Consider the following 22,328-nt stretch of genomic DNA (forward strand, 5'->3'; position numbering starts at 1 on the left):
AAAGGTTGTATTGGTTCGTTGGGTTAGTGACGCTTAAAGTGAAAAGTCATAATGCTTGACATAGTATATATATGTATGTCTGTATGGTTATTTATGTGTGTAAGTTATCAATAAAAGGTAGAAATACTTCATGTGCATTTGCTGTACCACACCACAATCATCAACAATAAAGTAAATATATAAAAAACCTCTGCCTTCTTTGCATATCAAGTATCGAGAGACTGCAAGTGACAATGAATTATTGAATAAACGTTTCTTAAAATCTACAAATTGGTATCAGAGGAAGGTTACTTCCAAGATGAACACTACAACTACTTTTGGGCATATGTCAATTCCAAAATTGACCAAGTGAAATTATAATAATTGGAGCATTCAAATGAAAGCATTGTTGGGCGTTCAAGATGTGTGGGAATGTGTTTTAAAGGGATGTGAAGAACAAAGTGAAACACAAATTGGTGCAATGAATGCACAACAAATCAAGGCATATAAGGATGAAAGAAAGAAAGATAACGCTGCTCTTTTCATCTTATTTCTATTCATTGAAGAGTCCGGATTTGAAAAAATTGTCGGTGCAAAAACAGCGAAAGAAGCATGGGACACGTTAGAAAAAAGGTTTAAAGGTGCGGACCGAGTCAAACAAGTGCGATTACAAACACTACGTGGCGAATTGGAGGCCATGAAAATGCAAGAGACAAAGGGAGTCTCTGAATACATCACTTGCATTTAAGCGGTTGCGAATCAACTGAAATGGAATGGTGACACTCTGTCGGATACAAGAATTATAGAGAAAATTCTGCGGTCGTTAATCGAGAATTTTGAGAATGTAGTGTGCACAATTAAAGAGTCAAAAACTCTAGAAGATTTGACGATTGAGGAACTAGCAGGCTCACTTGAAGCGCACGAGCAAAGAAAGAATAAGAAGAAAGAATCCCATGAAGAAGCAGCCTTATACGCACAACAAAATTACGATGGAGAAGGAAGTAATTCTAGACATAATATTGATCGATGTCGATGTTGTGGTAGAGATAATGATTACCACGAAGGGAAACAATCAACCGAAGAGTTCCAAAGAGATCGCGCGAAAGAGGACTCGGACATGGAAAAGGAGAAGGTGGACGGGGACGCCGCCCGGATGTTGATTGTTACAAATGTGGTAGGCATGGTCATTATGCTAGAGATTTCAAATCAGCAAAAGAAACCGAAGAAGAAAAAAATTTGGTGACTAAATAAGAAGTTGAAGAAAATGGTGTTTTATTGATGACACAAGACAGTGGTGCAAGCGGATGTTTGGAATGAAGGATGCAATAGAAATTTGAGTTTAAAGGAGGAATTTATTGAAAATAAACTCAAATTTAATGGTGATAGTTAAGTCAAAGGGTAGTTAATTACTACTAAATGGTAGTTATTATTATTGTATTAGTCGTATTAGTTATTAGAGGTTAAAGTCACAACCACTTACTGAATGGTTGTATTGGTTCATTGGGTTAGTGACGGTTAAAGTGAAAAGTCATAATGCTTGACATAGTATATATATGTATGTCTGTACAGTTATTTGTGTGTGTGTAAGTTATCAATAAAAGGTAGAAATCCTTCACGTGCATTTGTTGTCCCACACCAAAATCATCAACAATAAAGTAAATATATAAAAAACTCTGCCTTCTTTGTATATCAAGTATCAAGAGACTGCAAGTGACAACGAATTATTGAATAAACTTTTCTTAATATCTACAACTTGAACATCATTGATGTTCTTTTATTCGGGTTTGACTTTCTCGACGTGTGCTAGAATGGCATAACCACCTTTTCTTATTAGCTTTTGCGCCTTCAAACTGTTAATAAGATTTAACTTCGCATTACCCTTTTCTCCGTACACCATTAAGGGTATTCCATTTTCGCGCGGAATGCGAATCGCCTTCTTATAACAAACAACCTCTACTCCCACTTTGGTCATCCAGTCCATGCCAATTATTACATCGAAATTCCCCAATTCCACCGATATCAAATTAATTTCAAACATTTTGCTAGCCAATTTGATTTTTCGGTTACGACAAATTTTATCAACCTTAACTAGTTTACCGTTTGCTAGTTCAAGTATACACTTATCATCCAAAGGCGTTAACGGAAAACTTAGTTTAGCACAGAAATCTCTACTCATATAGCTACTATCCACACCCGAATCAAACAAAACATAAGTAGGTTTATCATCAACAAGAAACGTACCCGTAATAAGCTCCGGTTCTTCCTGCGCTTCTGCCTCATTGATGTTGAAGGCTCTTCCATGGCCTTGCCCGTTATTATTCTCTTGGTTTGGGCACGCATTTCTGTAATGGCCCATCTTTCCGCATCTGTAACAAATAATAACATTATTTGGTCTGTTATTTTTATTGTTTATTAGTCTATAGACATCACACTTCACTGCACCATGACCTGATATGTTGCATTTGGTGCATAACTCCTTACAAAAGTTACCCGGATGGTAACTCTCACACCTTGGGCATTGAGTTTTTTGCGTCTTGTTGTTATTGTTGGGATTGTTGTTGTTGCGGTTGTTATTGTTGTTGGGACGGTTGTTGTAGTAGTTGTTGTTATAGTTGTTGTTGGGGTTACGATGATTGTTGTTACGATTGTTGTTGCGAATGTTGTTGCGATTAATGTTGCGATTGTTGTTGTGATTGTTGTTGTTGTATTGGTGACCCTTGTCACTATTTTCTTCTCACTTTCTCTTGCCTTCTTTCATTTTTGCTTCCTCAGCCGCTTGCCCTTTAATTATTCCCTCAATCTGGCCCATGAGTTTGTGATTCATTCTACTTGCGTTCTGCATTGAGGTGGGTGCGTATGAACTTACATTCTCCTGAATTCTCTCTGGCAGCCCCTTTACAAATGTGTCTATTTGTTCTTCATCATCCTCAAACACTCATGGACACAATTGAGACAACACTGTAAATCGTCACTCGAATGTGGTGAAATTGTATCCTTGAGTCCGTAATTCTCTAAGCTCTGTCTTGAGCTTATTGACTTCATTCCTGGGATGGTACTGCCATTCATCATGTGTTTGAATGTTAACCACGGTAGTACGTAAGCAGTATTTTGTCCAACTTGCTCGAGATAGGTGTTCCACCATGTTAACGCAGTACCTGTGAAAGTATGCGAGGCGTATTTCACCATATCCTCTTTAGCACATTTGCTTATTGCAAAAATAGATTCAACCTTCTCAGTCCACCGTTTTAGCCCGACTGGTCCTTCAGTTCCATCGAACTCAAGGGGTTTACATGTAGTGAAAGCCTTGTAGGAGCATCCTACACGATTTCCTGTGGAGTTAGTTCCACTGCTAGACCTTAACTGATTGTTGTTTTGCATTGCAGCCTGCACTGCAGCTATGTTCGTGGCAAGGAAAGCACAAAAATCTTGATAGCTCATGTTCAAGGTTTGTCTGGTAGTTGGAGCCATAACCTTCAAAAATAGCCAAAGTGTTAAGTTAATCATATAGAATATTAAGAGTAGTCAATAGTATTTTGTAGCATAATATGAACTTATTATTATAAAAGCCTTTTCTTCATATTAGAGTTTTATAATTGTAATTCGGGTAATACCTACCCATTAAAATTCATACTTAATAGCTAGTACAAAAATTAACTACTACTATCAAGATAATATTCTACCATGAAAAACTTAATACATTTATACTTCAAGCTTAAACTTTTGGTACAATATTCTACAATAATACAATACCACTATTTTACATAAAACATAGGTAAGATGAAATATAGCACACGATAACTATTATACAAGGTGTGAAGTATTGTAGCTGCTGAGACAGATTAGAAATGACGAGACTTCTTATTGTTTGGGAACAAATCTGGGAAATCTTCGGGATCTGGGAAACCGAAGGGTCTTCGCGTCATCGTTCTTATTCTAGCGGTACGTTTGTATGTTGGTCGGAATGGTGCTTCAATACAGTTAATAACAGGAGGATGACTAGGAGTAGAAGTGTCAGGTTCACTTTATACAATAAATATTTCATTATACTCCGGATCCGGAAATTCCAGTAGGCGGACCACAAGTTCCTTTCCCTTATTAAACCGTTTCGCTATGATTTCTAACACTTCCTCCTCATGCTCTTCTTTTTCCGGTTCTTCTTCAGATTCTTCCGGATATTGGGACTCTTCCTAGAATTTTTGTTCTTCGATAGTGGCATCATCAGTTAGGTCGACAATTGGTACCATAGCTGTGGATTTTGACTCAACATCTGCGTCGCTAGGGATGCTAATGTGATCAGGAGTAGTCATCTACCACATAATAGCCAGCACGTTAAGAGATTAATATATCTTATAATATTTACATGTTAAGAATATATAGTTTCCAACAAAATTGATAAGCAATCATTTTTAAAGCAGACATGATCAAGGTCCAGACTCACTAATGCATCCTAACAAAATCAGTTAGACACACTAATGTAAATTTTTGGTTCTCTAAGACCAACACTCTTATGCCAACTGAAATGCCCCGTTCATATCGATTATAAACGTTTCATATTAATTGGTTTCATTGCGAGGTTTTGACCTCTATACGAGACGTTTTTAAAGCCTGCATTCGTTTTAAAAAAAAACATAACCTTTATTTTATTGATAAAGGTTTAAATGACATAAAATAGATTATCAATCAACGATAATCTAAAAATACGGAGTTTTCACACAACCATTACATAATGGTTAATAATATGATACAACAAGAGATTTTCGAATGCAGTTTAAACATTTTAACAAAAGCATGCTGACTTCAAATCTTGACTTTAGATAACATGCAACAGCGGAAGCTTTTAATAATCACCTGAGAATAAAACATGCTTAAAACGTCAACAAAAATATTGGTGAGTCATAGGTTTAACCTATATAATAAATCGTAATAATAGACCACAAGATTTCATTTTCTAAACAACATAGAGGAATCACGCAATCTGTATAAAAATCATTCATATGATGAACACCTGGTAACCGATAGTAACAACATGCATCTAGAATTTCCCCAATATACAGGCATCTCGCAATCTGTATACAAATCAAAGTATTAAAGCAGTTCAAATTCTCTGACTGGGGCGTGTTAATGCCCATTGATCTATCTTTAGGATTAGCATCAATTAGTGTCAAGTATAATGTACACTAATTCTTAGGCTACCAAGCTAAAATAAGGATATCCGGTATAATAATTCAATCATAGAATGTAGTTTCAAGTACTTGTATCTATTTTGTAAAACATCTATAAAACTGCATGTATTCTCATCCCAAAATTATTAGATAGTAAAAATGGTACTATAACTCACTTGATAAGATTTTCAAATCGTTGAAGAATTAAGACTTGGCCTCGATATGATTCACGAACCTAATAATGATATTATATGTCAAAATATGTTATAATTAATATTTCATACTTATAATACTTTTAATTGTCCAATGTTAGTAGTTTAATGTTTGTAGTCCAAATATAGTCAATTAGTCCAATATATAATCTTAGAATTTAATCAATACGTATTGTATACGTATTGTTCAATACTCAATCACGACCCATTGTACACGTATTGTCTTAGAATTAACCCAGACGTATTGTGTACATGGTGTCTTATGATTTATCCGGACGTATTGCATACATATTATCTTAATTAATCAAGACTATGGTATATTGTCTCAGAATTAACCAACACTAGTATATTACAAGGAAATAGTCATGAAATGTACAAATACATGTAGGATATAAGAAAAATTAGTTAGGATATGGTTAGTATAGATTTTTAACAAAATTTCACGTAGCTAAAACTTGCTTTCCTAACCAATATTATTTTGCCCATAATTTCTTCATTATAAGTCGGTTTTGAGTGAATCGAATTGCTATGGTTTTGTAATGAACTCAATTTTCCAAAACTAAACAGTAAAAGTATAGGTTTTAAGTCAGAGTTGAAGATTACATATCAATTTAGAAGAAGGTGGTCATATCCGTCGTAAAAACGACATGTTGATGACCATTTTGAAAAACATAGATCCACTTTGAGTTTAACCATGATTTTTGGATATGTTATCATGTTCATATGAAATAAAATTTTCCCGGAATACAATGTTTCGATTTAGAGTTTAAGATAGGTTTTAAATATCCAACCCAAAACAGCCCCAGATTTCTCTACGACGGCGTATGTTCAGTTTTAAGGTGTTCTTCTTTTTTATAGGTTATAGATCCTTATGTTAGCATATCATATAGATATATTACATGTGTTTAAGTGTGTTAAGAGTCAAGTTAGAAGGATTAACTTTGTTTGCAAACAAGTTTAGAATTAACTAAACTATATGTTAGTAATTGCAAGTTATATACTCCAAATAAGATAGCTATATGAATATGAATCGAACACGATTATGAGCAAGGTTATTACCTCAAATCAAATGAATAAGGTTTCTAGAAAAATAATGAATTGATCTTGAGCTTGATGATGTTCTTGAAATCTTGGAAACTTTTAAAGTAGAATCATGGAATGAAACAAAGTTTAAGTAATATTACTACTTGATTTAAGATAGTTATGTTTATAGAAATTGAACCAAAGCTTGAATATGATTTTTACCTTGATTTTGAATGAAAAGTTGCTAAGATTAAATGGATCTTCTTGATCTTTCAAGTGTTCTTGGAATGGAATAAAAGTTTGGAAGTAATATTCTTGAAATCGAATAACTATCTTGATGTGGTCTTGAATGATTCTTGTTATGATGTTTATAGCTTAGCTTATGAGATTAAAACTTGCTGAATATGATGAAGGTTAAGAGAGATGGAAGTGTGTGTGTTTAGAGAGTAAAATGATGGAGTAAACTTGAATGAAATAGATGTATATATGTATAATATATGGCGTGTTTTTGATCTAGGCAACAAAGGAGTTCTAGTTTTGTTATTTAGTTACAATAATGCTTACACAAAGTTAAATAGTTAACCGTACATGTTTGTGAATGATTTAGAGCAGATCATTGAGGTTTACTATTAGTATTTACCAATAGCAAATACTTTTAGAAGCTGTGTATAACATGGGTAAAAATACCGTATGAATACGAGTAGAATTCTTGAGAAAATCGAATGTAAATACGAGTATAGCTATCTTTGTTGAGTATTAGTATATTGATTTCATGACCCGTCCTAATCCATCTGGACAAATACATTACAATTGGTTACATCGCGAGGTACTTGACCTCTATATGATACATTTTACAAACATTGCATTCGTTTTTAAAAGACAAACTTTCATTACATCGAGAGTTGACGGAATACATCGTATTTCATAATATATCCAACTATAATTGACTTAGTAATAATCTTGATGAACTCAACGACTCGAATGCAACGTCTTTTAAAATATATCATGAATGACTCCAAGTAATATCTCTAATATGAGCAAATGCACAGCGGAAGATTTCTTTAATACCTGAGAAAAAACATGCTTTAAAGTGTCAACCAAAAGGTTAGTGAGTTCATTAGTTTATAATAATCAATCATTTTCATCATTTTAATAGACCACAAGATTTTCATTTCCATTTCTCATAAATATACGTCCCATGCATAGAGACAAAATCAATCATTCATATGGATTGAACCCTGATAATCGACATTAACAAGATGCATATAGAATATCCCCATCATTCCAGGACACCTATCGGACATGATAAATTTCAAAGCACTAAAGCATTCCAAATTCCAAAATGGGGCTTGTTGGGCCCGATAGATCTATCTTTAGGATTCGCGTCAATTTGGGGGTCTGTTCCCAAATTCTTAGATTACCAGGTTAAAAGGGGCATATTCTGCTTCGATCCATTCAACCATATAATGTAGTTTCGATTACTTGTGTCTATTTAGTAAAACATTTATAAAAGCGCATGTATTCTCAGTTCCAAAAATATATATTGCAAAAGCATTTAAAAAGGGAGCAAATGAAACTCACCTAATGTATTTTGTAGTAAAAATACATATGACTATATTAAACAATGCAGGATTGGCCTCGGATTCATGAACCTATATCATTTGTATATTTATCAACACATAAAATTGTAATTGAATAAATAAATAAATATATATATATATATATATATATATATATACATATATATATATATATATATATACATATATATATATATATATACATATATATATATATATATATATACATATATATATATATATATATATACATATATATATATATATATATATATATATATATATATATATTTAATTTATTAATTATATCATTTATATATATCTATATATATATATATATATTTATATATATAATATTATATATATTAAGTAGATAATAATATTAATATAGTTAGATTTTGTATTAAATATATTCTTATATTAATAATCTTTTTTTTGTCAAAATAATAGTTATAATGATACTAGAATAATATTATAATAGTAAAAATGATAATAATTATAATACTTAATATTATTAATAAAGATGTAAATGTTATTAATTCTATAATAATGATATTAATAATAATAACCGTAAAAATATTAATTTTTCGGTGAATGATAGTTATGATATTGTCTTTAGTGATTGCATAATAATATTACTCATAATAATAACACTTATAATGATAATAATAATAATAATAATAATAATAATTACGAAACATATAATTATGATAATAACTAGTGGTCATTGCCCGTGCGTTGCACGGGACATGTTTGGTGGGGGACATGACTGTTGAGGTTAAAGATACATCCAAACACCGCACAATAGGTACAAATGCCCGGTCGAATGTGTGGCTGGTGTTTTATGTTTCACGCGGTAAACAATATTAGTTTGAGATAGTAATGTACAAAATAAAAAATGTCTATTCCAACAATTTCAATATATGTCGTGCAGGGGACTCATGTTTCAAGAGACTAACATATACATGAAATATGCAATAGATGATGTAGAGCAAAACGGGTGGCCAGATTAGTATCTAACGGAAACGCGAGGCCTGCGTAGACTAATTGTCATTTGAGAAGAGGCTGATTCAGTGATGGTCCTTTTGATGGCTTACATATTTGCTGCAGGGACAGATTGTGGTGTTTTTAAGTGGATCCGCTGGACGAACATGGATTGTAAACCTGCACCAGTTGAAGATGAATTTAATTTTCTCCAGGATTATGTGAAAATGTGATAGTCTGTGCATGATTAATCAATATATTTAACATGGCAGAACAGAATACACAATTACATTGAAATATTCACCTTGTATGGATGTAAAGTAAATACATTAGCAAGTAACTTCACTTTCCATTGTTTGTATGAAATAATTAATATCGATTGATATTTTAATATTAGATGGTAATAATAGTATAAAAAGTCAACCAATTACAATATTCTTAAAATTCCTTTAGGTCGAAACAGAGTCTGAATTTCAGATCTTCCAGTAACAACACTAACAATTTAGCGACGCATTAATTTTTCTCCAAAAGGCAAACACTCAATATTTTCTCATCTGACACACTGCTTTAGGCAGGTTGGTTTTCGTCGTATTTATAATTGGGACGTAAGGGTGTTGTAAGGGTATACAATTCTATATAAAGGGGTGCTTAATTGGATATTAACATGTTAGTAGTAAAAGCAATGTATGGGTAGAATAGAATATAGAAGAGGGAATAAGAAGCAAACCTGTAGACGCGGAGGTGGTTTATTTTAAAACGCAAGGACTGAGACGTAATTCAATCTCTATGTTCAGCAAACCATTGACCTGATGATCCCATATATGTAAACCACTTTTTTGTTGTATCTATATATAAATGAACATCAGTAAACCTGACTATCAACATAACTAAATGAATCTATTCATAGCAAAGATGCATGTAGATATGGACAACATATATATGTAGAATTTGCAATATATACGTACATCCAACCCCATGTAGTTGAACAGCTCGAAAGCAAAGAATATTAGTATCAGTAGTAATATATAATTGAGTGACCTGATTTATAGTAGAAGGTGATATAAAGTAACTACCACGGAAATGGGGTTTAAGTTTTTGACAAAAATACTTAATAGAAGTAGTTAACATAAAGGGGAAGAGGCAGTCGCGCGATACCTCTAAATATTTTGGTTAAGGTTGTGGAAGGTCTCCTTGTAAATGACGTTTCTTGTGTAGTTATGAAGCCGTCCCTGACTATCACCAACGATGACTATTTTTAGACCTTTAGGGTTAGTGACTCTTGAGAGCACGACGTATAGTTGTCCGTGGCTGAAAACTGGTTTTGGCAAGTAGAGGCCCACGTAGTCTAGCGATTGCCCCTGGCTCTTGTTAATTGTCATGGCGTAGCAGGGCCTAACTGGAAATTGAACCCGCTGCATAACAAAAGGCCATTTTGTTTGGGCGGAAGTTAACACAATTCTCGGTATGATGACCATGTTACCTACATGTGAACCGGTAATGATCCGAGCTTGAATAATGAATTTTTGGAAGTCTGTGATGATGAGGCGGGTCCCGTTACACATGCCTGCACTCGGGTATAAATTTTGCAGGAGCATTATTGGTTGACCTATCTTGAGTTTGAGCTTGTGAGGAGGTACTCCGGGAAAATTTAGTTTATTTAAATATTCGACCGGGTACGATTGGTGTTGATCGATTGAATCGGTTGAACCCTTGCATATTGCATCTGAGCTTTTGTATGTCATAGTTTGTCCCTGCAGTTTCTTAAACATATGTTTGTTAATCTGGTCTGCGTCATAGTTCCGGGGTTTTAAAATTGCTCTCTCACTCAAGTAGTCTTCATTTTCGTGGTTTTCAAGAAAATCGGGGAAAATGGTATCTACAATCGCATCAATTGGAGGTTTATCTGATTTAACCATGAATTCGTCGGGGATCTCGATCCATGTTGGTTCCTCTTCGCCATCTTTACAAACAGCCGGTACCTTACCGTCTCCAATATCTAGAACCCATTTATTGAATTGCTGTTTTTGAGGGTCGACTTGACCATCTGTTGTATATTCGTTGACCCGCATAATGCGGGATAGCGTGTGTAGCTAGCAGGTTTGCCATAACTCAGATCGGTTAATGCATGCTTGTACAATTTCCTGTCTCTTTCCTTTTGGTATGACGGGAAATATTTGTCGGAAGTTACCACCAAGTAAAACTGGGACTCCGCCAAATAGTTTGCTTCGGTTCGCCTCATTTTTAGCACCTAAAATATCTTTTAGCGTTTTGTCTAAAGCCTCGAATGCAAACCTCTGAGTCATGGGAGCTTCATCCCATATGATTAACCTGACTTCTTGCATTAGTTCTGCAAGGTGTGTTTGCTGTTTGATCCCGCATGTGCTATTTTCCATAAGTTTAAGAGGGATCACAAATCTACTGTGGGCGGTCCGGCCTCCCGGCAAAAGTAGCGAAGCGATACCTGTGTAAACAGAATGTTAATGTTTTTGATTGTGTTTAAAAATGCAGGTAGCGTATACACCGTTAATGATGTTTAATGGTTTATTGTGTTAAATATTTTTATAATATATAAGTAATAGGGTTTTTTAGATGTCCCTGTATAATGAATTCTAAGGTGTGGAGAGGGCTGATGGAGTAATATAATAAAAATTAACATCAGACGGTAAACGATATTTTTGGTAGGTAGTTCTTTGACTTACGCCAAAAAATGTGAGCTAAAAGTAAGACAGCAATGTAACATCATAATGTTAGTCATATAAGGAGGTTTATATAATAAATTGGTAGAAATGAAGAGAAGTGATAAATCGTATTTGTAATTTATAATATAACGTTTTTGAATTTTAAAGATAATTACCTGAAGATGCAACAGCAAGTGCTATTAGTTTCCCGGACCTTAATTTTGTAAGAATGGTCTTGTAGACAAAAGTTTTCCCCGTACCTTCGGGACCATAGAGGAAAAAAAGGCCACCTGTTTGTTGAGTTACCGCTGAGAGGACTTGGTTATATAGCGCGAGCTGTTCTGGGTTCAGGCATACGTACAGGTTCTGATGTTCAGTCCTTAATTCAGTGAGATTGTAGTTTAACTCTTCGCGAATTAGACGGTTGTCTAGTTGTGTCAGGAGGGCTGGGTCAGGTTGGGGTAGATCCGGGAAATCACTTAATGATTTACCATGTTTGTTCAAGATGTCTTGAATTTCCAACAAACAATAGTTTTTAAGTTGCGACTCACTGAGGATCAAATCAGGGAAGTTGTAGAGTTTGCATTTTTTGTAGAGGATGTCTTCGGCCAAAGCCTCCCAATTTAGTTCCCACAGGGTCAGGGGTTTAGTTACATTGCAAAAAAGTAAAATCGTGACAAACAAATCCCGGAGTTGTGCACCAGATGCCCATAATCTTGCCTCAGTTATAGCTGTTGTCCACTCTCTATCATCATTGATCAACCCATACGCGAAACACGCATCTTTAAATGTGGGATGCAAAGTTCCATCGACGGTACGTATTTCTTCATACGTTTGGGGGCCCTTTACTTTGTTTAACAACAACCTAAGATAATAACGCTCGCCCGATGCTGGGTGTGAGTAGACGATGCGTCCAATGCAGCTTCCCTGTTTTCGACGCGTCCACGTTTTCGCGTCCTGATTCCAAACATAATTTTTAGGGATTTTTGCATAAGTAAGGTGTCGTGCAGAGGGGTCTCGTTTGTTAAGCTCAAACCAATCAGTGAACATGGTTTCTTTGATACTCTCCCTATGCAACAGTGCAGGTAGGTTTTCTGAATCACGCAATGTGATTGTATGGTGATTCGGTAGATGGTACGACAACTTTATGACCGATGGCTTGGAGAAGTGAATGTCGTATGAAAACATTCTCCAGACTGCCTCACACGGGGATAGATACCGGCAGTCCAAATAATTCTTGATTTCATCGACTTCAGTAACCAGTTCTCGTGCGGATCCGTTGGACGGGCCGAGGTTTTCTTGAATTACTATAGTTGCTCGATCGGGACCTTTGTTTAAGTATTTAAATAAGTACTTAATGGCCCGAGATCGGTTACACCATTCTACGTTGATATGAGCACTGTATTTGAGAAGGAGATATCTATTATAAGGTACAACAAAGCCGTTGTCAAGTGTGCCCTTTCCTTTACTGACTTTTATTCCAGTATTTCGTCATCGATAGTGTGCATATCCATCCTCATCTATGGTTGTTTGTGCGTTGAAGGGCTTTGGGAAATGTTTAGAGCACTTTTTATCGATAATGCAAGGTGAATCCAAGATATTCCCACCGCATGGACCATGTAACATGTATTCTGTAACAGCTTTATAGGCATCCGGATCGTTTGTTTTGGATGGGATTTCAGCGAAGATGATATCATCGATGTCTTCCGGGGTCTTACATTTAAAGTTTGCTGTTAGCCAAATTAGCATATGTACATGAGGTAATCCGCGCTTTTGAAATTCAATTATATAGATGCCTGCAAAATAATGTGACAGATGGTTAATTACATCCTGCGAAATGCAATCGTTCTCTTGTAACGGGTTTCAAATGCGTGCCCACTGATGTGTCAGATGGATGTAGACAATGGTGGTGGGTACGTAGCCAAAACAATAACAAAGTACATGGTGAGCACCACAACTAAACTACATGAATCAGGAGATTATAATGGGTATAAAAGTGTGTTAAAGTGACTTTATTGGCCTGGAAGCTATAGTTTCCAAAAATTTACTACCATTTTAATAAACAAAATAACACATGTACATGTTTCAACTAAGAATCTGTACCCTCAAATCTATTTGCACATCTTCTATAAAGGGTGACTTTAGGATACTGAGCTTTTATTTATATTTGTTTTCCAACAACAATATTCGCTTGTTTGAGATGTTTTTATAAATTCGATATAAAGTTGCATATCTGAACACAGTGGCAGAAAGTTACTTATTGATAATGGAAAAGATGTCTCACATACAGATGTGTAAAGGAGGTGTCTTAATCCGTTAAAAAGTTGTACCAAAACAGCCCAAAAAAAAAAAAAAAACAAAAAGGATTTCATGCTCAGCAAAATATCAAACCATAACAGCCCACCAAGCCATTCAGGCAAGTGTTGGAGTCATTACAAAGTGATGGTTTAAGTTATGGTGGGTATGGGACTTTTAAAGGATAAATAATTAAGAAAAGGAGGATTGAATGATATACCTGCTTCGCATGTGCCAAATATTTGAGCTTTCATGATATCAGCCATCATGGCATCGAGCTTTTGTTTGAACACTCTTGCTACAATTTCGGGTCTATCCGGTGCCCGTTGACCGTCAATATAAGAAAGCATCGCTTCAATTTCGGGCCATTTGGGGTTGGACGTGAAGGTGATGAACAAATCAGGGTTATCAAATTCTCGACACAACGCCAATGCATCCTGGTAGCTCTGAACCATATAGCGTGGGCTACCTGTATGCGTGGCCGGGAGAATTATCCGCTTTCCAATTGCGCTCGCCCGGGTGTCGCCCTGGGTAACAGCGTCACAGACGTTATTGTATAGGTCGGTGCGGAGCTCATTTTGATGATTCCTAAGCCACTTCAGTCGTTGTTCTTCGACCGCTGTGTAAGCGTCCACTAAATATTGTTGGAATAGCCTTCCACCTCTAAGGATAGTTGTCCCCTCATTTTCGCGTTGTTGAATTCGATAACAATAGAATTCTCGCATTGTCACATAACCCCGGTGAGTTTTCCGTCTGCCACTATTAGTATGGTATGCTATTTGTTCGTGGTACCCTGTTTCTCCGTAGGGAAATAGTAAAGGATACTGCAATGCCATGTAGAGTTGGTGAAGTTCTGATATGCGTTGGGGGGGTGAATTTTTTTTTTGGACAATAATATCCCGAGCAGTTGTGCACTGACCAAAGTCGCTTGTTATCAACGCTGAAACCTCGGCCATGTTAGGGGCGTTATACTGACGCGTATTTGTAGCCTTAGCAATCAAGCGGAGTTCAAAGTTTGCGGTCGCATTGTTAGTAGCCCAATCTCGGGCCATGCGAAAGGCCTGTGCAACCGCGCTGAATTCATTTAACATTAGAATCAGATTGTTGGTGATGTTTTCATCTAAGGGCTGACTTGATTCGGTGCCCACAAAAGCAGACATACGGTTTCGTGCTTCATTCTGTGTGTCGTAAAAGTAGAGCTGTGCATACCGTGGAGGTCCCCCTTCCTCCGGTAAAAGTGACCCAATCCTGTGGTATGTTTGGCCACTAATTCGAAATGTGTAAGGACCGCGGCCACAGTTAATCGAGTGGTCAATCTTGGCCCCAAAAGATGTGAATGAAAACATACTGTTGTAGATCCTAATTTGCTCTCTGAATTTGGCTGTGGAGTGGTCACTATAGTTGAGCAATCTTTTTAACACCAAAGGAGGCTCTTTAAGCTTTGGGAGAAGTACTTTTCCATTTTGGCAACAGAGGGAGAATGTTGGCGTGGTAGTTTTTTTGGGTTTGTTACTCCTTTCCTCGTACCACATTGTTGCATGACAAAACATACACGTGTAGGAAGGGGGGCCGTGGTTGTGCCTGCAATGGAAAGTAGGGCATATTGTTAGCGGCTGGGGATGTCTAGATGTACAGGGAATATTCATAATATCAGTCGTTAACAGCCCCTGTAGAAGGCGAGTAAAGTACCTGAGGAATTTGCCGCCTTTTTGGTTACGGCCCTTTTAGTCTGCTGAGAGAGTGGCCGACGCGTACCTGGGTGGGTAGAAATTATGTTAGGGAAACTGGGACTGAACCGTGACCAAGGCATAACGCGTAGTGTGTGGCAAACCTGTGGGGTCGCTCGGTTGCACCTGACCCCTGGATGTCGCGGGTGGTGCTGAGAAACTTGTTGTGACAGTCGGTTGTGGTTGAACGTTGTATGTGGTGGCTGGGCCTCCTGAAATGAATTAAGTAGTGAACATTACCATCAATTTACTTATATGATATAACGCAAAGGCTACTATTATTATGTTGTTAATAATTATTATTATTAATAGTATTAATTTATTAAGTTCATTATATATTTGTAATAATTTATATGGTCAATAGGCAAGTTGTTGGTTATTTTATTGAGTATAATTATCATGATCCTTCAAAGTATAATTTATATGATTATTATAGGTGCAATGTGTTTCTTGAGTTTGCCAACTAAAACGCTATGGACTTACTGAAATTTGAACCCAGGTGTGACTCATAGTGTGTGACAAACCTGTTTGGTCGATCGATTGTAGCTGATTGCTGGATGGGATGGGTGCGGCTGAGATACCTGTTGTGCCATTCGGTTGTATTTGACCACGGGATGTGGCGGCTGGGCCTCCTGAAATGGAATCAGTAGTTACCATTACCATCGCGTTAGTTATATGATAAAACGCAAATGCTACTGTTATTATGTCGTGACTAATTATTATTGTTAATATTATTAATTTGCTAAGTTTATTATACCGTTGCAATAATTTATATGATCAATAACCGAGGGTTTGTTTATTTTGTTGATTCCAATTATGATGTTCCTTAAAATTATAATTTAGATGATTATTATAGGTGCAATGTGTTTGTTGAAAGTGTAAACAAAAACGCTATGTACTTACTGAAATTTGAACCCAGAACGGGCCCGACAAATTGTAGTCCAGTAAACCGTTGGAGCTGACCATGGATCGTGGTATTGATTGATGCTATGTGGAGTGACTGGAGCAGCATTTCTGGAAAGGGGCCAAAATCTTTCTCATCACTGATATCTGCTATGAAATAAACGGGTGCCGTTAGAAAGGTGTCAGTATCAATACCAAACCCGAGCTGCCATAAGTTACATTGTGTGTAAATCTGGAATTACCTGCTTCCAAATCCCGTTTGTCAATTAACTTGAGAGCACATAACGTTTGTGTTTTCCCAAGCGGGGTAGTAGTTTTTGAGGAGCAAATTGATAGACCATTGGAGGCAATTTCCGATGCGGTGAGGTTCTGTGATGGACCTGTGGAGCAGGGGGGCGGGAGGGTCAGGTGTATGTTTATTTAAAAAGGAAATTCAGTTTAACGTAACGTTGGTGCATCACATACCTGGTAAATTAGCTACCGAGGTGGATGTATTTGCATTCGATGCCATGTGAGATGTGTGTATAAGATGATCCACAAAATACATTAATATAGAGATGTGGATGAATGTTTGGAGAGGCCTTTCTCTTTACCAAGGCTTTTCACCTTTCTGGAAAACATTGAATATGGGTTACTCATAAAGTGATAATAATAATAATATAATAATTAATGTGCAGAAGCTGAGTGGTCTATAATATGTCGAAATTATTTATTATATATTAATTTAATAATATTAGTATTAAGCAAATAATAATTACCATGTAGAAACTGAATGGTTATCCTTTACTCCAGACCTGCATTATGTAAAACAGTAGTGAGTTTACATATGAATTTCAGGATGGGGAAAAAAATAATAAATGCCTAGCTCGATTATAATAACTGTTCAAGTGATGTAAGTAACACCGAGTTGTAGATAACTGTCTATACTATGCACCTGCTTTCAATGTAATCATATCCAGACGTACATTTGCAAACTAACTTAAACGGTCCGAGGGCACAACCTAACTCAACCCAGGTGGTTGGTTTGTTTTTTTTTTGTAAACTGATCTATTTGCATAAACCCTTCATATGGGGTACATGGTTATACGTTTTGTGATTCCTTTTCCCATGAAGCAATATCCAAAATGTACAAAGAAAAATAGTTATTTCGTTTGCTGACGTACCCTCCCAGGGTAGGAGTAAACACATATTTGGGTCATTGACTTTTTGTCTTTTTAGTCTCAGTACGGATCAAACATATCTAACATTCATTAACCTTCTGCTATATTCATCTACAGAGTAACCTAAAATAGTTAACGAACGTTCCTAAGTTTCATGAGCACAAAAGCCTACTATGTCAGTAACAGAAACAAATTAAGAAAAAGCATGAGTAACTAATATTAATATTATTAATATTAATGTCAATTAATAACAATTAATAACTTTTTACATATAAAACACTACACCGGCAAAGACACATTGAGTGGCATAAGACGTTGCCGGTGGGAATGGATTTCTTACTTGGTGCAATGCTATGGAGATATTGTAAATGAGGGTGAGCGATGATACCTGGAACATGATTTTCGTTGACCCGGCACAACAATAACATGGAAATGGTAGTGTTGCCGCCTTAAACCACTAGGACACAAAATGTTAAATCGAGTGCGAATCAATACATGTTACTTGCACTTGGGTACAGGGTGTTAGGAGCAGGGAAAAATTAGAAACCAAACGGGTATAAATTTCTTGTTTGGTTAACGGACCTGGTGGGTTCTATAACACAGATTAACAACCACCATACAATGCCATGTAATCAAATTGGGTTCAAACAATGATATATAATAAACACCATAACTTTATTCAAAAACCAAAACAATGAGATTATTTTTTCGGGCCATATCATAAGGCCAAACAGGGAAGCCAATAAAAGAAAACGTGCGTTTAAACTGATAAATAACACGTGTCTTTAAAACGACAAATAACATAAGCATAACTCAGAAAACAGAGTTCTTTATTGCAATATGCAGACCCGTTTCATGCCTGGCTCAGCCCAGCCTTATCCGTCTCGTTTACTGCACCAGCGGGTGGGTCGTCTTCTAAGTCAGACGTTGTGACAACAAACCTGCATTGTATGTTACAGATCAATGTCATAATGATAGTTTATAGGGTAAGCATGGTAGTATATGTAAACGAAGAGCCGTAAGTGTATGGATCTACTGATGAACCAACTTAGGTCTTACTTGCGGCGGCTAGGTCGTTCCAATGCCTTTGTTGGAGTAGGGATTTCAATTGATCTCTTCACCCCTTTTGGAGTTGTGGATGACGGGAGGGTTGATGCAGCCCCTCCCTTAGCAGCTGGATAAAAGGTAGCCGGTTCCACACTTTCGGCCAAGACAGACGCATGAGGCTTTTCATCCAAGTAAACTTTTATGCAATTAAAACTCTCATATGTTCCATGTTCATAGTAGGAGTTAATCTTCAACAGCAAAACTTGGCTAGTAGTAAGCAGATTAGCAAGTGCATTCGGTAAGACTGTTGTGCAGGTCGCCTAAAGGTGCATGTAAACACAAATGTGTTAGTAATTACCGCAGACATGCTATGCGTACATGCTGATATATCATTAGGTTAAAGTTGAAAGTTGTATGCCGGAAATTTTACCGCATCTTGTCCAGCCAACAGGGCCTTAGCAGTTGTCCCAGTCAGCGGTTCAGCTGTTTCATCAAAAAGGACCACAACGGTTTCACCGGTCGAGTCTCGGACATCAAACTGAATGCGAAACCTGTGAGACCATATTGTTGGCAGTCTAATATGTTAGCAAACATTGTGTGCATTGGCATGCTATAATAATTGAAAAAGGAAAATGGACAAAAGCGGACCTCGCAATTGGCTCGGGATCATTTTTGTCACACGATTCACACCAAAAGCCGCCATACTGCCTCGAAATGCTCTTTTTGGCCTCGCAAATACTACAGCTGTTGTAATACCAGCTGTTTTTCATCCTTATGTTGGTGAGCTCCACTTTGCATTTAAAAACATCGGCCTAATTGTTTGCACAACAAATAGGGTGCACAAACATAAAACATAAATAGGAGTTTAAAAAACATACGGCGTACCCAGTCGACATGAACTTACCACATTGTTTTTCCCTCTGCGGGCCAGTCCCAGCAGATCGGCAATGGAACCTTCTATTGGGGCCGGGAACTGCCCTTGGGGAGCCAAATCGCCTGTGACGTCGGGAAACTGCATGCCGCTGCCAGGAAACAAATCATGACATGTGAGAAGGGACTATGTTGCGAGGCAAATTTTATAGACCTCCTTAGAAAGTGTATACCCACCTGATTTTGTTGATAAATTCAGCTAGAGTGGGGATCTGAGTGTCGTCAATTATCAGGGTGGCTGACGTGCTAGAGAGAGATGTACCGCCTGCAGAGAGGGGGGGACATCGATTAGGGGGGTGGTATGTGGAAGCGGGAATGCATAAGGGGAGAGTAAAAATCCGTACCATAGTAGTCCTTTCTAGTAGCGACCGAGGATAAAATGATGATGTATTGTGCAGGCGCATCGGTTCTCATAGCAAGGAAAGAGTCACCTAATTTGCCCCATAATGTGACCCGGACTCTTCGATGGCTGAGGAAAAAGCAAATTAAAGGGTGGGTTAGAGGAAAGGGTGAGGCAAAACATTAAATAACTGTAGCACTAATTAAAGCCAAAGACCAACCTCTCATTGACCAGCTCGAACTCGAGGGTGCTCGACCCGCTTTTTTGAGGGGTAACGGAGCCCACATTCACAACACACCCCACAACATCTGAAACATATGTATTCAACGTGTTAGCCGGGGGACAGGCGCAAAATACGGAGCGGGGGGGGGGGGGAAATTCAGTTGTTGCTGGGAAAAATATTACCTATTAAGAATTGGCCACCATTTGGCTGCAACTCTTCAAAAGGAACGCAAGCAAACGGATGGCGGACAAACCCTTCGTGCGCAGAACCTGATATTCGCCTGAGGAAGGTGGAGCCCTGCAGCTAAATTAGGACCTTGTTATCCCTCAGGAGGCGGTAGTCATCCTTATTGGGGATAACCTCGAATTTGTTGAGCGAGTAAACCGTTCCTTCCTTTAGTCTGGAGATAAAATAGTGAGCTACGGTGCTCCTAGCAGTCAACTGAATCACGTTACCCTGAAAAAGAATAGAAACCTGTTATGATTGTCACTGTTTTGTGTGGATATCCTCAACGAATTCCAATGACTGAGTTGAACCTTTAGGTTCTGAAGCAAAGAAATAGGTTATTGTGATTTCAACACATTCTACCACAATTGAAGAACACAGCGCAAAATACGTGCTATTCTCATAATTCAGTGTTCCTGCTACTCTTGCAGCAGAAACCGGGTTTGCGTTTAAGGATGACGGACCAAAAGCATTATATATTATATAGGCAGACCGTAGATTTGCCACAATTTGAACATGGGTTTTTGATTGAAAGGAGCAACCATGACATACATTACATATTAAACTGGAGGTTACATTTATATACACATATAAAAACATGCAAATAGAGTGAATGCTAAGCAACAAAATTTGGATGAGTTTACAAACTCGCGTTGTAAAAACATTAAACAGGGTAAACCTACATGAATACAAATAGATGACATATTAAAACATTAGGTTACATTTATATAGACATGGAAAATCCTGTAAAATCAGTGAATTGTAACCAACAAATGTTGAAAGAATTCACAAACTCGCCTTCGAAAACCATGAATAAGGGTAAACCTTCGTGAACACAAAGATATACTAAAAGACCTGAACCCCTATATCTAAATAACCATACAATGTACGGTGTTTGTACATAGAGACATGGTAAGGTAAGTATAAGCACAAATTTGTTACTAAATCTCTAATCAACAAGACAACATTCATGTGGATGGACCTGATTTTGTTAGAGCAAATGATCCAGTTTTAATAATCCTATATCTGGTAATAACAGTCATGGTGTGCAGTATTATGAAGTCACATTATTTTACATAACATTTGGGTAACATAATCAGTCAGCAAATTTATATACACATATAAAAACATGTAAATAGAGTGAATTCTAAGCAACAAAATTTGGATGAGTTTACAAACTCGCGTTAAAAAAACATTACATGAATACAAATAGATGACATATTAAAACATTAGGTTAAACATATACCTAAAACATTTAGAAGCACATACACAAACACACACACATATATATATATATATATATATATATATATATATATATATATATATATATATATATATTGAATTCTAAACAACGTAAATGGATACAATGAGGAATCTATAAAAAAACGTATACCTGCTCATCACTTGCTATGAACTCAGTACTCAGGTATTTCCCATATTTGGTGTGGGTATCCCAAGTGCGGCATATCATGATTCGAACCTCCGCTTCCTGACCAACCTGCAACTCATTAAGATACGAATAACTTCTTTGGTTAGATTGGACTGACGGGTCTTGGATTGCAACTGCCATTGTAATTGTTATATGTGGTTTTTGTAATAATGCATTATACAATGGCTCAGAGAAGTAATTTATAAGGATCTACCATACAGCCATTGTGAGAGAAGATGAAAGGGGTGACCAATCAACTTCCACATAGTAATTGTAGTAACTGGTTAGCACAAATTAATGGGTATTATGTCTATTAACTGTAAATTAAACACAACAATTAATTAACAATGAAGACATTAATGAAATCAAGCTGTTACCAGACAAAATTGACACCGAATATGGAGAATTGACCGACAGTTATGAACCAA

At 36.7% G+C, this 22,328-nt stretch overlaps 2 protein-coding genes across 2 annotated transcripts; both read right to left on the reverse strand.

The window, feature by feature from the left end:
* Nucleotides 1-11,030: 11,030 nt before the first annotated feature.
* LOC139875435 (uncharacterized) lies at nucleotides 11,031-17,054 on the reverse strand. The gene is made up of 9 exons (XM_071862772.1): nucleotides 17,009-17,054; nucleotides 16,786-16,923; nucleotides 16,544-16,690; nucleotides 16,124-16,272; nucleotides 15,767-15,852; nucleotides 14,134-15,494; nucleotides 13,186-13,414; nucleotides 11,795-13,038; nucleotides 11,031-11,401 (listed from the first exon to the last, which is right to left on the reverse strand). Exons 1-9 carry the CDS (start codon nucleotides 17,052-17,054, stop codon nucleotides 11,031-11,033), a joined length of 3,771 nt encoding a protein of 1,256 aa, XP_071718873.1.
* A 1,324-nt stretch (nucleotides 17,055-18,378) lies between these two features.
* LOC139875436 (replication protein A 70 kDa DNA-binding subunit B-like) lies at nucleotides 18,379-22,041 on the reverse strand. Its single transcript, XM_071862773.1, has 12 exons — nucleotides 21,865-22,041; nucleotides 20,628-20,699; nucleotides 20,426-20,540; nucleotides 20,241-20,328; nucleotides 20,025-20,149; nucleotides 19,858-19,945; nucleotides 19,655-19,772; nucleotides 19,399-19,562; nucleotides 19,181-19,301; nucleotides 18,763-19,070; nucleotides 18,563-18,644; nucleotides 18,379-18,468 (listed from the first exon to the last, which is right to left on the reverse strand). Exons 1-12 carry the CDS (start codon nucleotides 22,039-22,041, stop codon nucleotides 18,379-18,381), a joined length of 1,548 nt encoding a protein of 515 aa, XP_071718874.1.
* Between the last annotated feature and the right edge of the window lie 287 nt (nucleotides 22,042-22,328).

The sequence above is a fragment of the Rutidosis leptorrhynchoides genome, chromosome 11, assembly GCF_046630445.1.
Source record: "Rutidosis leptorrhynchoides isolate AG116_Rl617_1_P2 chromosome 11, CSIRO_AGI_Rlap_v1, whole genome shotgun sequence".
NCBI classification, from domain to species: Eukaryota; Viridiplantae; Streptophyta; class Magnoliopsida; order Asterales; family Asteraceae; genus Rutidosis; species Rutidosis leptorrhynchoides.